Below are 14349 nucleotides of genomic sequence, written 5' to 3' on the forward strand. Positions count from 1 at the left end.
GAGCAATCCTCTGTTCTTTGCCCACAAACCACCACAGTCTTTGCTCAAGACGTCACCTCAAAGAATAGCCGGTTGGTGGTTCCCAGCCTCTCTTGTGATTACAGCACAGCCTGGAAGCTGGGAGGGAGAGGGGGAAGCCAAGATAGAAGAAAGAGGAGAAAGAAAGAAGGGACAATTGGGAGGCCCTAGGAGATGGGGTGAGTCAATGTCCTCTTGTTCCCGTAGCCAGCACCCACTGCCATTATCATGGAGCCCCTTGTCAACTTCGAGCTGGGTACTGTTCCTAAAATGGCTCATGGGGAGACCACTGGCCTTGAGTCTGATTTATACATCTCTGAGGGTGCCATTGCTTCTATACCAAGTCAATTTGAGGGACCAAAATGCGGCCACACCCATGGGTATCTAGCAGAGCTGCCTGGCACTTGGCTTCTAGAAGAGTATTGCTGCCAGTCCTGGATACATTGTTAAGCCCACCCTTTTAGTTTCAGAAAGCCAGATTTCAGAAGCCTCTCCTGACACTGCTGACAACAAGGGGTTGCCTCTAGCCCTTCTAAACAGGTAGCAAGCGTTGTCTGCTCTCTCCGCTGTTACGTGCTTTCACAGCAGTATGATGGTAAATGTTTAACAATAGGCTTTTCAGGGATTAAAAAAAACAACAACAACTGCTTTTTAACGTTTGTCACTTTCAGTGGTATAAATACCCTTACCATAGCTCCACTTAAGCTACCAACACAACATCAATGGAGATGGAGTTGAGAAGTCAGTAATAGAGCATTATACAGGTTTTTTTTCCATTGTGCAAATACAGTAGACAGAAATGACTCCAGAAGTATAGATACTGATAAAATGTATTAAGATAACTAGCAAGTGTTGAGTTTTCAGGATTTGTTACCTTTGTTTTTTAATACAGTGTATTGAATTATAGCTTTATATAATTTAATTTTTACCAATGAATACATTTAACAACTGGCTTACAAAACACTTGACAAGCAGCTCTCACAAGCTGGTACGCCTTGGCTCCAGCACAGCACTGAGTGACTTTGAATTCTCCTGTACCTCTGGCCTGGGCCTGAGACCTCCATCAGCACTGGAGAGGAGAGGGGTGAATTCTGGAAATTTAGTAAATCAGTTTGCCAGGGCACAAAAGGAAAAGACTAGAAAATAAAAGAGGGCAAGGTACCTTCCCTTCTGCAGGCTTCCTTAGAACTACTTCTCACCCCAAGCACTGGCGTGTCCCTTCTTCCTGGGGGGCGGCAGTGGGACAGACGCTAGGAGAGCACTTGGAGCTGGCCTCCTGACACAGCCCACACTTGCTTCCCCGGAGGGTCACAGTGCCTGATCCGGAGAAAAACATTTTCATATTTCAAGTGTTTATCTCTTCAGCATTTGAGTGCTCAGAGAGATTAATATCTGAAGATCACCACGGCCTCGGGCAACAGAAGAGAACACTTACCCCAGTCCAGCCTTAATCACCCTCCCTTCTCTGTTCACTGCAATAATGTTTAATTAATATAATGAGCCTCCTGCACGTTGGGAAAAAATACTTATTTTTATAACCCAGCCTGGATTTTTCATTTCATTTCCACTCCTTTGAGACTGCATCCAATTAATTCATGGTTGTTCCCAACCCCCATGTTGTACCTGAATGTAAAGAAGGTTTGTGAGGTCTGTGTAGGTGTGCGTATTCTAGTGTTAATGTGTGTGTGCATGAGTGTGTTTGTGGTTTCTGTGCATGGGTGTGTGTGTGTGTGTGTGTGTGTGTGGTACATACCTCAGCAGAGGTGCTTTGCAAAAAAAGATATAGCCTGGGTCCTCTGCAGGCTGGGGAGGTTGGCTGGCTCTTATTCAGTGTCTGTCCTCAGGTTCATTCTAATGATTCTGGCCTCCTCCCTTGTACTCTTCTAAGCATACTTTTTCTGGGAGTGTCTGAGGGCAGCCCTACCCAGGCCACAAGGCCACCAATTACCGAGTCACAGCTCTAGGGGAGCTTAAGTGACCTCCCTCTGACCCTGGCCTGGACCTCTGTTTCTTCACCCGTTCACCACCACCTCCTCCTCGTCCAGTCCTGGCCTTCACCCGAAAGCCCCTATGGCTGACCCTTGCTACTGGTGGTTGGGAATTCTAGTCTTTGTCCTCCTTCCAGCTGATTCATTACACCCTGTGGTTTGGGAGGGCTTTTCAGAGCAAGCTTACAAAGTGGGCAGAATTCCAACCTTTGGCTGAATGGATGGGGACAGCGAGAAAATTAGGGCCATAAGGAACTGCTAAATCTAATGTTGTTCCTCCCTTAAGATATTGAAAGGGAAAATAATTATTTTCCTATTCCAGAGGAATCCCTGAAGTTTGGGAAAGTGGCACTTGTAACCTGCCTCCAGGAAACAAAATCATAATATTGTTCTCAGAGCCCTTCCCTCTATCCTCTGATGACTTTATGAACCGTTCTCTGTATTTCCCATTTTCCTTCTCCTTACAAAGCTCGATACTGGGCGTTAAGCAGGAGAGGAGAGAAAGCCCTTTCTGTTCAGGGTGGTCCTTTCTTCTTCTTCATCGAAAAAAAAAGGAGGGGGTAGGCCCTGAGGGGATTGGGGAGAAGGGAAGCAGCTGGCTTGGTTGGGGGCAGAGCAACTGCTAATGGGTTCAGAGCGGCTGGCGCCCACGGAGTCAGCCTGAAAGCCTGTTGTGTGCCACACTTTGCCATCCACAGAGGGGACCGTCCCACTCTTCACGAGCGTGTGCCATATGCTTCATCCCCTTATGAGATAGGCAAACAGAAGTAATGAAATTTAAGAAAGGCGGTGTCTCCATCAAGTGTGGGGGCACCAGGATGAAGAGACAGGTGGACAGGAAAGGATCTAGCTGTGTTAAAGTACCCGACACAGGCCATAGGATGAGCAGGGCCTGTGGAAGCTGCTTACATTCCTTGGATGTTTTCTGATTTCGTTGTTTTCTCATATTTTCTTTCTTTTCCTTTTCCTTTTAAGTAAGCAATTAGTTCTGTTCTTTTTGGCCAGTGGTTGCCTAAGGCTGACAAGACACCCACTGGTTTCATTCCACTGTTTTTGTTTTTCAAGATAGTCTTTCAAGCCACTCAGAATTTCTGTTTTTAGTTCTTTGCTTGTGGCCTAGCTGCCTGGAGGGTGTTCACACCAGCCTCTCGGGACCCTGTTCCAAATTCAGTGACCCCTGCTAGCTGCAGAGGAACACTCAGTGTTCTCTAAGAAGACACTTTGGCTTTCCTCTGTAGTGACAATGACATAGGAAGCACCCCCTTAGTAGGAGATGGCATGTTTCCTACATTCTCAGGTGCTTTGATCATAGACAGTTTTAAGAATGATCAGAGCCCAGCCTTTAAGAACTGAGGCAAAAACTCATAGGGTGAGCAGGTATCTAAAGCTGCAGCATTGAATATGGTAGCCATGAGCCATGTGTGGCAATTTTATTTTAATTAATTAAAATGACTGCAGTCAAAACTTCAGTTCTGCTGTCCCACCAGCCACATTCCAACGGCACAATAGCTACACTGTATTGGTCAGTGTATAGACAGGGCATGTCACTGTATACACGGCATCATCACAGAGTGTTGTATCGAACACCACCACTCTGGTGCTTTGGTCATCAACATGAGAGCAACCTCCAGGGACCCTTGCTGATGCTTTAGTTCCCTGGTTTTGGTGTGAACCGAGAAGCAAGTAATGGAGGGATGTGTCTTCTCTGAGATCTCTTGATGGGAGTGTTCAGTGGCTGGTATCTTTATAGCTGTTTTATTCTCCCTCACTGGATAACTACAGTAAAGTAAGCAAGTAACATGGCATTAGATGGTGTAGGAACTATTGTGACTAATCAAAAAGAGCATTGTAAGTAAATATTAATACTAAGTAAGGTCAATAATCATCATCATTGTGATTGCTGTAGTCGTCATTATTGTCAGGAACGACACAAGATGAGATAAAGGGTACTAGGCCAGGTCAGCTTCAGAACCCTCCAGTGTGTGTTCCCCCTATATGTGTACTCTTTGATTCGTGGGCTGGCCTTGTGAAGTCTGATTACAGTATTACTTCAATGACTTTAAATCATGAAAGTGATAGATAGAAAGAAAACAAGCGAACCTGATATTGAGCAGAGGTTTGACTGCCTAGCCACAGCCTATAGGATTGAGGGAACAGAACCTTTACTCTAGGCTCAAAAACAAGCTCAAGTGGGAGTAAGTCGAGAATCTTAATGTTATGAAAGATCCAAATTTTACAAACGGTGACTGGCTATTCCTTCAAATTTAAGTGGTAAGATTGTTAACACCTCATTGGGGCTATTTTGATGCAGATTGGGCCATTAAATGAATTTCGTTAGAGTGGGAGACCAGAGCCTTGATTCACTGGAGGCACACACAAGAAAATTAAGTGAAGTGTGGGTGAGTATGGTGAGTGGATGGTTGCCGAGAAATCAGAGGAAATAATTGATAAGTGAATTTACTCATAATGGGCTTGATTTTTTGACAGTGAGCAAGTGGTGACTGAATTGAAAAGCAACTCTGAGTTCAAAAGATCGGGTGGGACCAATGGCAGCACACAATTCATTGAATTGCTGTTAGATTGAACTGTCTTCAGAAAGAGGTTACTGTGGCTTGGCTGGGGCACAGACACTGCAAATCCAGAGACAGAACTTCCTGGGCTCTGGACCATGATAGATAATTAAAGATCAGGAGCAGCTTGGCTAAAAGAAAGCCAATAGTCAAGGAATAATTTCAACTGGAAAAGAAAAGGATAGAAGCCCTTCTTTAAGGAAGGTAGAAAAATGTCCCTGGCTTTGCAGGAAAAAATAACAGCAGGAAGAAGCTTTCTTTACCCTTTTTTTTTCCTGCAAATCATGATTGGTTGAGTCCCCCAGCAGTGTGTGGATTGATAACGAAGGGGCAGAACGACAAGACTGCCTCAATGGCAAAACCTTCATGAAAGCCGACATAGCAAAAGACAGCTCTGGGTAGATTCCTGCAAGGACTAGGACTGAAACCTTCACTGTCCACAAAACGGTCTGTTGTAAACCTTGAGAACATCTTGCTAAGTTTATCCAAAGTCAGTGTTTCCCTTAACTGGTTGCTAATTTGAGGACCTTAGCAGAGATAGGCTGACCTTGGAAGGCCAGCTGAGGGCTGACTCATGTTTTAAGCATGGACTATGCGAAGAGACTACATCTCCTACAGCACTAAATATTCTTTCAGATGGTCGTTTTAGTAGGAGGGCAAGATGCTAGCCAGGAGATGTACGTGTTGGACAGATGGTGTGTTTGGCTTTGTGATAGCCAGGAGGATCAAGCTGGTGATTTATTTCAGGGTTTGGTGAGGTGTAGACACAACTGATTCCATTGCTGTTGGGCCAGTCGCAGTCACATGTTCACATGACACTTAAGCAGCTGAAGCCAGATGCGGCTGTAAATCGCCAGGTGAAATATCAAGAGACCTTTCCAGAGACAGCGGCAGGTTAAAATGCTGAACGGCCCTGTCCTCTGTGCTTCCTCTTCACCCTTTTGAACTCCCGTTGTTCATTCCCAGGCGATTGTTTTCCCTGTGTCATTGGCAACAACACATGTTTTGGGTCAAGGACCCAGCAAAATGCCTCCCAAATATGTCAGGTCCAGGAGGAGAGGGATTGTATCTCTGGGACATTATTTCTTCATTCTCTTTCAGCAATCGAACATATTTCCTTTCCATTGTCTTTTTCTTGGAAGCTGTCCATTGCTGGCGTCATAGCCATCAGCTACAAGAACAAGAAGGCAGCTTCCAACAGGCAGGGCTGGTTCTTAGCTGGTCAGTCGTCATGTTCAGGCAACCTCTTGACAATCCAAAGGGCTTTACCTCAAGCTTCAAGTAAATAAAAAAGTAGCCCCCCGCCCCCACCATACCAGCTTTATTCACTGTCAAGTAATCAGTAGCCACTGTATACTTAGAACACCTTCTGTGTCTGACAGTGGTGGGCCATAAATCGGGAGATTCCAGAAGAACAAACTTCAGTTGCAGCCCGTGTTTGATCTCAGTATCTACGTGTGGGTGCCATGACTTAAAAGAGCTGAAGCATTTATAGTAGCTTGGAAGAAGGGTCAGTGGAAAACCAACACTGCCCTAGAAAGTAGACATTTGAACCATGCCCTAGGAAGTAGACATTTGAAATTTGAACCATGCCCTAGGAAGTAGACATTTGAACCATGCCCTAGGAAGTAGACATTTGAACCATGCCCTAGGAAGTAGACATTTGAACCATGCCCTAGAAAATAGACATTTGAACCATGCCCTAGGAAGTAGACATTTGAAGGGGCAAGGGTTCCTAGAGAAGCAAAGACTACAAGTTTTAATTCTTCACAAGTGAAAATGTCTCTTAAGTCGGAGAACAGAAATTGGCTGTGCTCCATCAGGGGTAGAAGGAGGAAATGTCTCTAAATGACAGCAGGAAAACTTTAAACTGAATTTAAGAAGTTCCTGATGGTTAGGGTTGTAACCTAGAAAACACACTATAGACGTGGCCTATGGAAACTCCTTCTCTGGAGAATTTAAAGTAAAGGGTGGACAGCTGTTCTCAGATGCTTTTGGCATGGTTCCTCTGGGAGTCAGGACTGGCCTGCCCTAAGGTCACTTGAGGTCCCACTTTTGTTCCAGGATCATGTAGTATTTTATTTCATCTACTGTGATGAACACAAAAGACCTGTAGTGAACCTTGCAGGATGGAAAACTTGGGGCCGGCTGGTTTTTGGAGAAAGAGCAGATAGGGAGAACCAGTCTTATTCCAGAGAACATCTTTACTGCCCTCATGCCAAACATACTTCTTTTTGAGTCTTGGATTGGCCTTCCTGGGTTATTGGCGGTCTTTCTATCCTTTTTCTTTCCAAGTAAAATAAAGGCAAGCATAGGAGGCAGTGTGTAGAGTGATATTAATAGTAATAACTTTTCCTGAGCTCTTACTGTGTCCTTGTTACTGTGCAAAATACTTTACATGGCTCATTCCATTTACTCTTCCCCCAACTCTATGCAGTAACACTGTCTTTGAATCCATTTTGCAGATAGAAAGACTGAGGCTTTAAAAGCTTCGTGAGTTAGGCTGGGAGTCCAACCCAGATGAGAAGCTATGCTCTGGCAGGTTTACTCAGTCCAGTCAGGATTCAAATCCTACATCACTTCAATTCTCTGAGCCTCAGTTTCTTTTTGGTGAAAATGGAGAAGATGGTGTTTATTTTGCAGGACTAGATTTCACAGGGAAGGTGACATCAGAGGAGGCAGGTAAAGCCTCCCATGCGATCGCACACAGGCAGCAGGTGTTCAATGTGTTCATTCCTTTCCCCCTGCTCTTCTTCTGCCTTCCTTGGGCTTTTCCTGGTCTGAGTCATTCCTTCATGATGTCCCTGGTTCTAATCAGGCCTCTCTCAGTGACAGGCGCTTTGCAGCTCAGCATCTCTCTGACTGATGTCTACTGCTAATTCCTTAAATTTACATATCATCTTTCTTCCCTGGAGCTCATAGCACTTAACAGACAAGTGGGGCACAAATAATTTAACGAAGTAAAATCCAGAGGCCTGCTCGTCTGGAGATTCTGCAAACTAGTGGATTAGCTCAGATGTCAGCACTGAATTATGATCCTTCAGCTGCTCGTGCTAAGCATGCCACTAGCATTAACTCCCCGGTCTTGCAATGGTCCCTTAAATCATGCATAGAGATTGTCATTTTATTGTGAGAGGGAGAGGAGAGGGGAGGGGGCTACTTGGGGGGCAGTCACTGGAAGGGGCAGACTGTGAAACCTTTGGCCTGGCTGTGCCTGGAGTTTTAGTAACAGGATGGGTAAATAGAACAGACCCAGATACAATCCACTTAGCCCAGTTCTTCACACCTCCACACACATCTTACTTACCAAATTCTAACCATGATGCCATGATTTCCCTGCCGCTTAAGAATGTAAATTCACACAAGTGATAGTATTTCTGCCAAACAATTTTCAGGCAGCAAGTGGGTCTTATTTGCGAAACTGTGAAGGAAGAAGGCTGAATAATAAATCTCTAAAATCTGGTTTCCTTTATATATGAGCTGGCAACAGTAAGGGCTTGGAAATTACCGGGAGTGTGGGAGCATTTGAAGGGTTCTCACTGGTGTCTCGGTACACTGGGTGCTTCCACAAGCCACCTTGTCATTACTGGTGCACCTCACCTTTGAAAGGGGCTGTTGGCTTGGGAGGGTAGAGGGAGTTGTGAAGGGATTATATCAAAGGGATTATGAGAAGCTAGCTGATTCTCCTGTCCTCATTTCCAATGTATAGCCTCATATCATTCTTAACCATGTATTTATCATTCTCCATTCATCCATTCATTCATAGAAACAAAATTTTCTTGAGGAGTGGCATATATATAGCACTGTCTAGGGGTAGAGAGAAGAAGCAGTGTTAAACCTTATTATTTGTAAGACCAGCATTTACAATATAACTGGGGTAATAAGACACACCAAAAAACCAGTTAAATTATAACGCCTGGCAGTGGGTGATTACCTGCTGAAATCCATGGAAAATGGCCTGAAGTCCTTTTAAAAACAAGGTAAAATCAGCAGTACAGTCAGTAAATGCTAGAGTTGTTGAGAAAAGAAGGGGATTAATGTTGCGTGTGCCAGAATCGTTAGGAGAAGAACTAGCCAAAGAGACGGGGTAAGTGGAGTGGTTCGAGGAGTGGAGAATTACAGCTAAGAGGAGAAAAAGCAGCAATGGACCCAGTGGGGAAGCCAGTTTGCCTTAAACAGAGTGTGATTGATTGCAAGGACTTGGGGCAAGCTACTTGCAGAGCGGCTGAAATAAAGAACTTATTGCATGAAGGTGGAAAACCTGCAGTCAGGTCTGGGCTCTGCCATTGCAGTCGCCTCTCTACCTTGGACAAATCACTTTAGCCTTTCTGAGCCTGTTTCTTCATCAGGTGCAAAGTAAGGTTAGTAAGTCCTAGCTCACAATAATATAGAAAGGATGAAATGAAATATTGCATGTAAATGTGCTTGTAACCTGTAAAGCATTATGCAAGAATGAGCTTTAATTATTATCATTAACAGCAGTAATAGTAAGATCTGATAGGGGAAGCACAGGTTTAAAAGATCTTTGAGGGTCTGATATGGCATTGGTGTATCCTCCCTCAGCAGACACCATTATTAATTCTCTTCTGTAGACAGCTGCCTTTTAGTTATCTGTGCTGATTTTGGCCTCGCAGAGGTCACACCTTGTGGGGTATGTAGACAGACATGGCTTTGGATGGTTGAGGAGGCACAAACTGGAATCCCACATACGCATACTAAACTGGTCTCATTTGACTTCAGGGGAGCATAGCTTCTGAAGCACTAATCCCAGATAGTCTAACAGGAAGGGGCTTAGGGGAGCAGGGAGGTAGGTGAGGCAGCTGGGGAGCCGAGAAGGGAAGAGCTGTTTCTGGGCCACTGATGGGAGGTCCAGCACAGGCTCAGCGCTCACCTAGACAGGTGAGGTCAGCAAGATTAATAATAGCAAAGCAGTGGTCCAGGGACTATTTCATTGATTCTAGGCTCTAGAATCCTAGCCCATCTACTGTGACAAGTCCAGGATGTTCACATTCCCTGTGGTGTAAGAAAGCTCTGTGCACCTGTCCTAGGTTAACATGACCTCACACTAACATGATCCTAAGGCATCTGACATGCCCATGTTCCGTGCTGCACATGTGGTAGAAAACTGGCCCTGACATCTTGCAGAAGTATTCAGCCTCAGATGCCCCTATGTTTCAGGACCAAAAAGAGGTAGTGAGATTTCCTCACCAAACGCCACCTTGTTCTCTGTACAAGTGGCCAGAACGGTCCTGTACAAGTTGGATTTGAAGGTGCAGGTCACACCTGTGTTCTGTAAGGCATGTAGTCTGCCAACAACAACAAGAACTCGGTCTTCCACGTGAGTGTCTGATGAATTTGAAACCAATCAGCCAAAAGGCCATTCTGTAAACATTTGGATTGGTAAACCCTTAATTTCCCAGAACACATATATTCTCTGCTAAACACACAGCCTTTGTTAATAATAATGACAGCACCTTTATCATTGGAGCCATATGTGCCTGGCTGTCTGAGAAAGGCCAAGTTCAAGCCTCCCTGAATCACCCCTTTCAGCTCCCACCCTCTGTTCTGCTTGAAGGTGACACTGGGCTTCCGAGTCACAATCACTAGAGCCCGAGCATCATCTAGGAGCACTGACGGAGACAGAAGGTTTTACATGTCAGCCATTTGGACAGTACCCAGCCAAGATGGCCAGGGCTGGAAGCATCAACCACCTGGTCATAGTCACCCTCCAATCTAGCAGCCACCTCACCCCCTATAATCTGTTCCCTTGTAATTCAGTCCATCAGATTGCACTGGCCCTTTGGGTGAGTTAATGATAAATAAGATGTGGGTCTGGCCTTGCAGAATCTAGAGGGAGAAGAAGGGCACACGCACGACTAGCCAAGACGTAAGGCGGCCGCGCTGGGTGCTCCACGTGAAAGAGATGGAAAAGAAATGATACCTGGAAATAGGCAGGAGGGACCGATTTGACTTACAGACTCAAGAAAGGGCTTTAAGAAGACACAACATTTGAATCAAGGCTCTGCAGGAGCCTTAAGAAATGGTCACAGAGCCTGGAGAACAAGGACATGAATAAACCAAAGACACCAAAACTCAGTCCCAAGTTTCCCCTGGAGAGGCCACAGCAGCACACTGGTGTCTTTCCCAAGTGTTTATCAAGAACCTCTGTTTGGGTTTGTTTCCGCCAGATGACAGGAATTTCTTGCGGCTGCAGAGTGACAGCCGGAGAGAGGGCCAGTATGCGCGGCTCATCAGCCCCCCGGTCCACCTGCCCCAAAGCCCGGTGTGCATGGAGTTCCAGTACCAGGCCACGGGCGGCCGCGGGGTGGCGCTGCAGGTGGTGCGGGAAGCCAGCCAGGAGAGCAAGCTGCTGTGGGTCATCCGCGAGGACCAGGGCGGCGAGTGGAAGCACGGGCGGATCATCCTGCCCAGCTACGACATGGAGTACCAGGTGGGGTGAGCAAAAAGGGAATCTTGTGATCCGTATTTCAATATTTCAAAGGGCCGAGCCCATTCATCATTAGGGAACGTGGTTAAGCGCTACTGTTTTCATTGTGTTTCTCACGTTACCATGGCAACTGAATGACACTCTTATTTGTTATTCAGAATATGCCTATCTCTACACCCAGACTTGGTTCTTTGTTCCTCCTGTTGCCTTTTATATTGCTGAAATCTCCAACAAATGTTTCTCCTCTCCATTTTATTTTAGATTGCAATCAGGTAAGCTGACAAAGGGACACAGAAGCCAGGGAAATAAACACAAACAAACACTCCACACACAAGAAAAGAGGTCTGTGGAGCCCCTTCAGATCTGGGGAGGAAATAGGATAATCTCCCAGACCTGTCCCAGGGAGTGTGAACGCAGGAAGGGGAACGGGTGCTGTTCGCGCTCAGTGGCCAGCAGACGTGAGAGGCTCCTGAGTGAGTGCTCTCTCTCTCTCACCAGCTCCCGGGATGGAGTTCTGTTATCTCTGCCCCACAGAGCAGGAGACTGAGGCACAGATGGGTATGTTCAGCCGTGGTTGCAACTTGGGTAGGAGTAGACACACTGTGGAAGAGGTGACTGAGAACCAGCCAAAGCATTAACCTTCTCCTCCCCAGACGAGGAGCAGCAACAGATGGCTGGTGCCGCAGCCAACTGCTCACCCAGCTTGCCAGAGGACATGTGCTAGTTTGCAGAGAGGAACCTGGGGAGGGCGAGCATGAGGAATGACTGAAGACCACAGAGCCCAGGGGCTTCAGTGTACAGCCTGCAGTCCCTGCCCCTTGAGGTTGCAAGGCATCCTGAGACCCTCTCCACCCCCATCTGGGTCCCCACTTAGTTGCCTGAGAGCATTGTATTGTAACTACCTGTTTGCATTTGTGTCTCAGCCACTAGATGGGTGAGCTTCTCTGAACAGAGATCTTGTCTTAATAGGCTTTGTTACTATCCTTGTGTCCAGCGCATAGTAGGTGCTCAATAAACGGCTGGTGTAAAAACAAATTCTTTTCCTCCGAGTTGTAATAATGAAGCCCTAAGGCAATTTATAATAAGAAGCACACATCCAAACCTATGTGCTGTATTTCTCACATTACCCCCACCCACTCGTATCTTCTGAGTTTTCAAATACCTGGATTGGGCATTTGAAAGATTTATGAGACAGGAACCTTGAAAATAGTGAGGGAAGTTTCAACCCCCCTTTCAATATTCTCTGATTATGGCCCTTTTAATCAATACATTCTAGTTACTGGACAACAATATCCACCACCTTGTTATGTTTTCTTACCCCCTTAAATATGCATTTGATTTGAACAAACTCATTTTATATTAAGATTTCAAGAGCTGTAGCCATGTGGTCAACAGATGTGTACCAGGTGCAATCTCACACACACACACACACACACACACACTCACACACACACTCACACACACACACTCACACACACACACACACACTCACACACACACTCACACACACACACACTCACACACACACACACACTCACACACACACACACACACACTCACACACACACACACACACACACACACACGCTTTAAGCTGCAGCTAACAGAAACTTGGAAATCTTTTTTTTTTTTTTTAATTTATTTATTATTATTATACTTTAAGTTGTAGGGTACATGTGCCTAATGTGCAGGTTTGTTACATATGTATACTTGTGCCATATTGGTGTGCCGCACCCATCAACTGGTCATTTACATCAGGTATAACTCCCAATGCAATCCCTCCCCCCTCCCCCCTCCCGAAACTTGGAAATCTTTGCACTGTTTGGACTAAGAGACTCAGTTAACCATGGCTCGTATTCTTCCGGCTTCTAGATTGTGTTCGAGGGAGTGATAGGGAAAGGACGTTCGGGAGAGATTGCCATTGATGACATTCGGATAAGCACTGATGTCCCACTGGAGAACTGCATGGGTATGTGAATATCTGTCTCTTCGTGGCTCTTTCAAATAAGGCACCAAGGGCTGGGATAAGCAAGAGGAGGCAGGACACCATTTTCCAATGCAGTCGTTACCCGGGGGGTGGGGCAGCAACAGTCTCTGCAGGAGGTAAGGTGTGGGTGTAGTTGTGTCTTATGCTGGGTTCAGGGTGGGGGGTGGTGTGAGTGAGGGGAAGGTTTAGATCCCTGTTCCCAATCAGAAATAGACGTGCACTAAGTACATGGAGGTTCAGGGTGCCAAGACCCCATCAGCAAACCCCAGCTTTTCGCAAAGAAAATGCTAGAGGACGAAAGCAAATGCCAGTCAAAATTATATGCTGGAAAGGTTTGATGGATTTAATGGAAGCCTTTACCGGTGAGCAAAAATAGTACATATGTTATGTAAGAGTGATAACACAATTACCTGAGCTCTTTTACATGAATGAATTGCAGAGCAAACTGTGGCATTTGAAGTAAGATTTCAGATTTTTCTTTAAAAAGAATGCCTCTAATGCCCAAGATTCCGAAGTCGTTGTAGGATTAGATATTTCAGGCCAGGTGACTGGCACGAGAAGGATATCATAACCATCATCTTGGTCAAAAGCACCTGCGCAGGCAGTCCACCTGAGATGTACACATTTTCTTCAGGGTCTCCTGCTGCAGATGAGGTTACCCTGACTGTGTCCCTTCAGAGCCGTGGACATTCCCCAAACCAAGAGGGGAACCCTGAGAAGGCGTGGGGGCTGCTTTCAGTCAGCAGAGTGGCTGCAGTAACTCACCAACTGCCTTTCTTGGCACACGAGCCCGGGCATGTGTGTGCTTGATGATGTCAGAAGCACCTGGGACCACCCCAGTCCCTCCGGGCAACTCTCAGGCCCCGGGCATCTAAAAGTAATCCAGGCTCTGAGAAAGTAATCAGCAGTAAGTGACTGATTACAATGCTTTTGGGACCCATTTCTCTCTGAAGGACTTTTTGTTTCAAAGCACCTTTGAGAATCCCACCCTGCCCCCGCCCCCCACCCCATCGTGATGATGTGTTAGAGCCAGCCTAGAACATGTGGAAGATGTGGGGCACTCTCCACGGAGTGGTACAAAAAAACCTAGTGCAGTCATCTTTATAATATTCATCCAATTATTCACCCTAAATTCACCCAGTTATTTCTTCCCTTTAACTAAGTCCAATTTTTTGTTTGTTTTTTTCAGAACCCATCTCAGCTTTTGCAGGTGAGAATTTTAAAGGTAAAAAAAAAATTTATTTTTTGCATGCTTTTTCCTTCCCCCATGTGGTGTGACTTTGGTGGGGGGAGTCAACCTCCAAATTTGTCAAATCTCGCAGGAGAAAAGAGACGCCA

General features: G+C 45.8%; 1 protein-coding gene across 7 annotated transcripts in view; it reads left to right on the top strand.

Moving 5' to 3' along the window:
- NRP2 (neuropilin 2) overlaps window positions 1–14349 on the top strand; it is a 116457-nt gene that overhangs the window by 71003 nt on the left and 31105 nt on the right. For 4 of the 7 annotated variants that reach the window (XM_005574028.5, XM_005574033.5, XM_005574031.4 and 1 more), the window contains exons 13-15: window positions 10765–11027; window positions 12897–12993; window positions 14201–14221. In XM_005574028.5, the coding sequence (XP_005574085.1) occupies window positions 10765–11027; window positions 12897–12993; window positions 14201–14221 (381 nt within the window). Of the gene's footprint in view, window positions 1–10764; window positions 11028–12896; window positions 12994–14200; window positions 14237–14349 lie in introns of all 7 variants that reach the window. The other 3 variants (XM_005574027.5, XM_005574029.4, XM_065525913.2) reach the window with 1 other exon arrangement.

The sequence above is a fragment of the Macaca fascicularis genome, chromosome 12 (assembly GCF_037993035.2).
Source record: "Macaca fascicularis isolate 582-1 chromosome 12, T2T-MFA8v1.1".
In the NCBI taxonomy this organism is placed as follows: domain Eukaryota; kingdom Metazoa; phylum Chordata; class Mammalia; order Primates; family Cercopithecidae; genus Macaca; species Macaca fascicularis.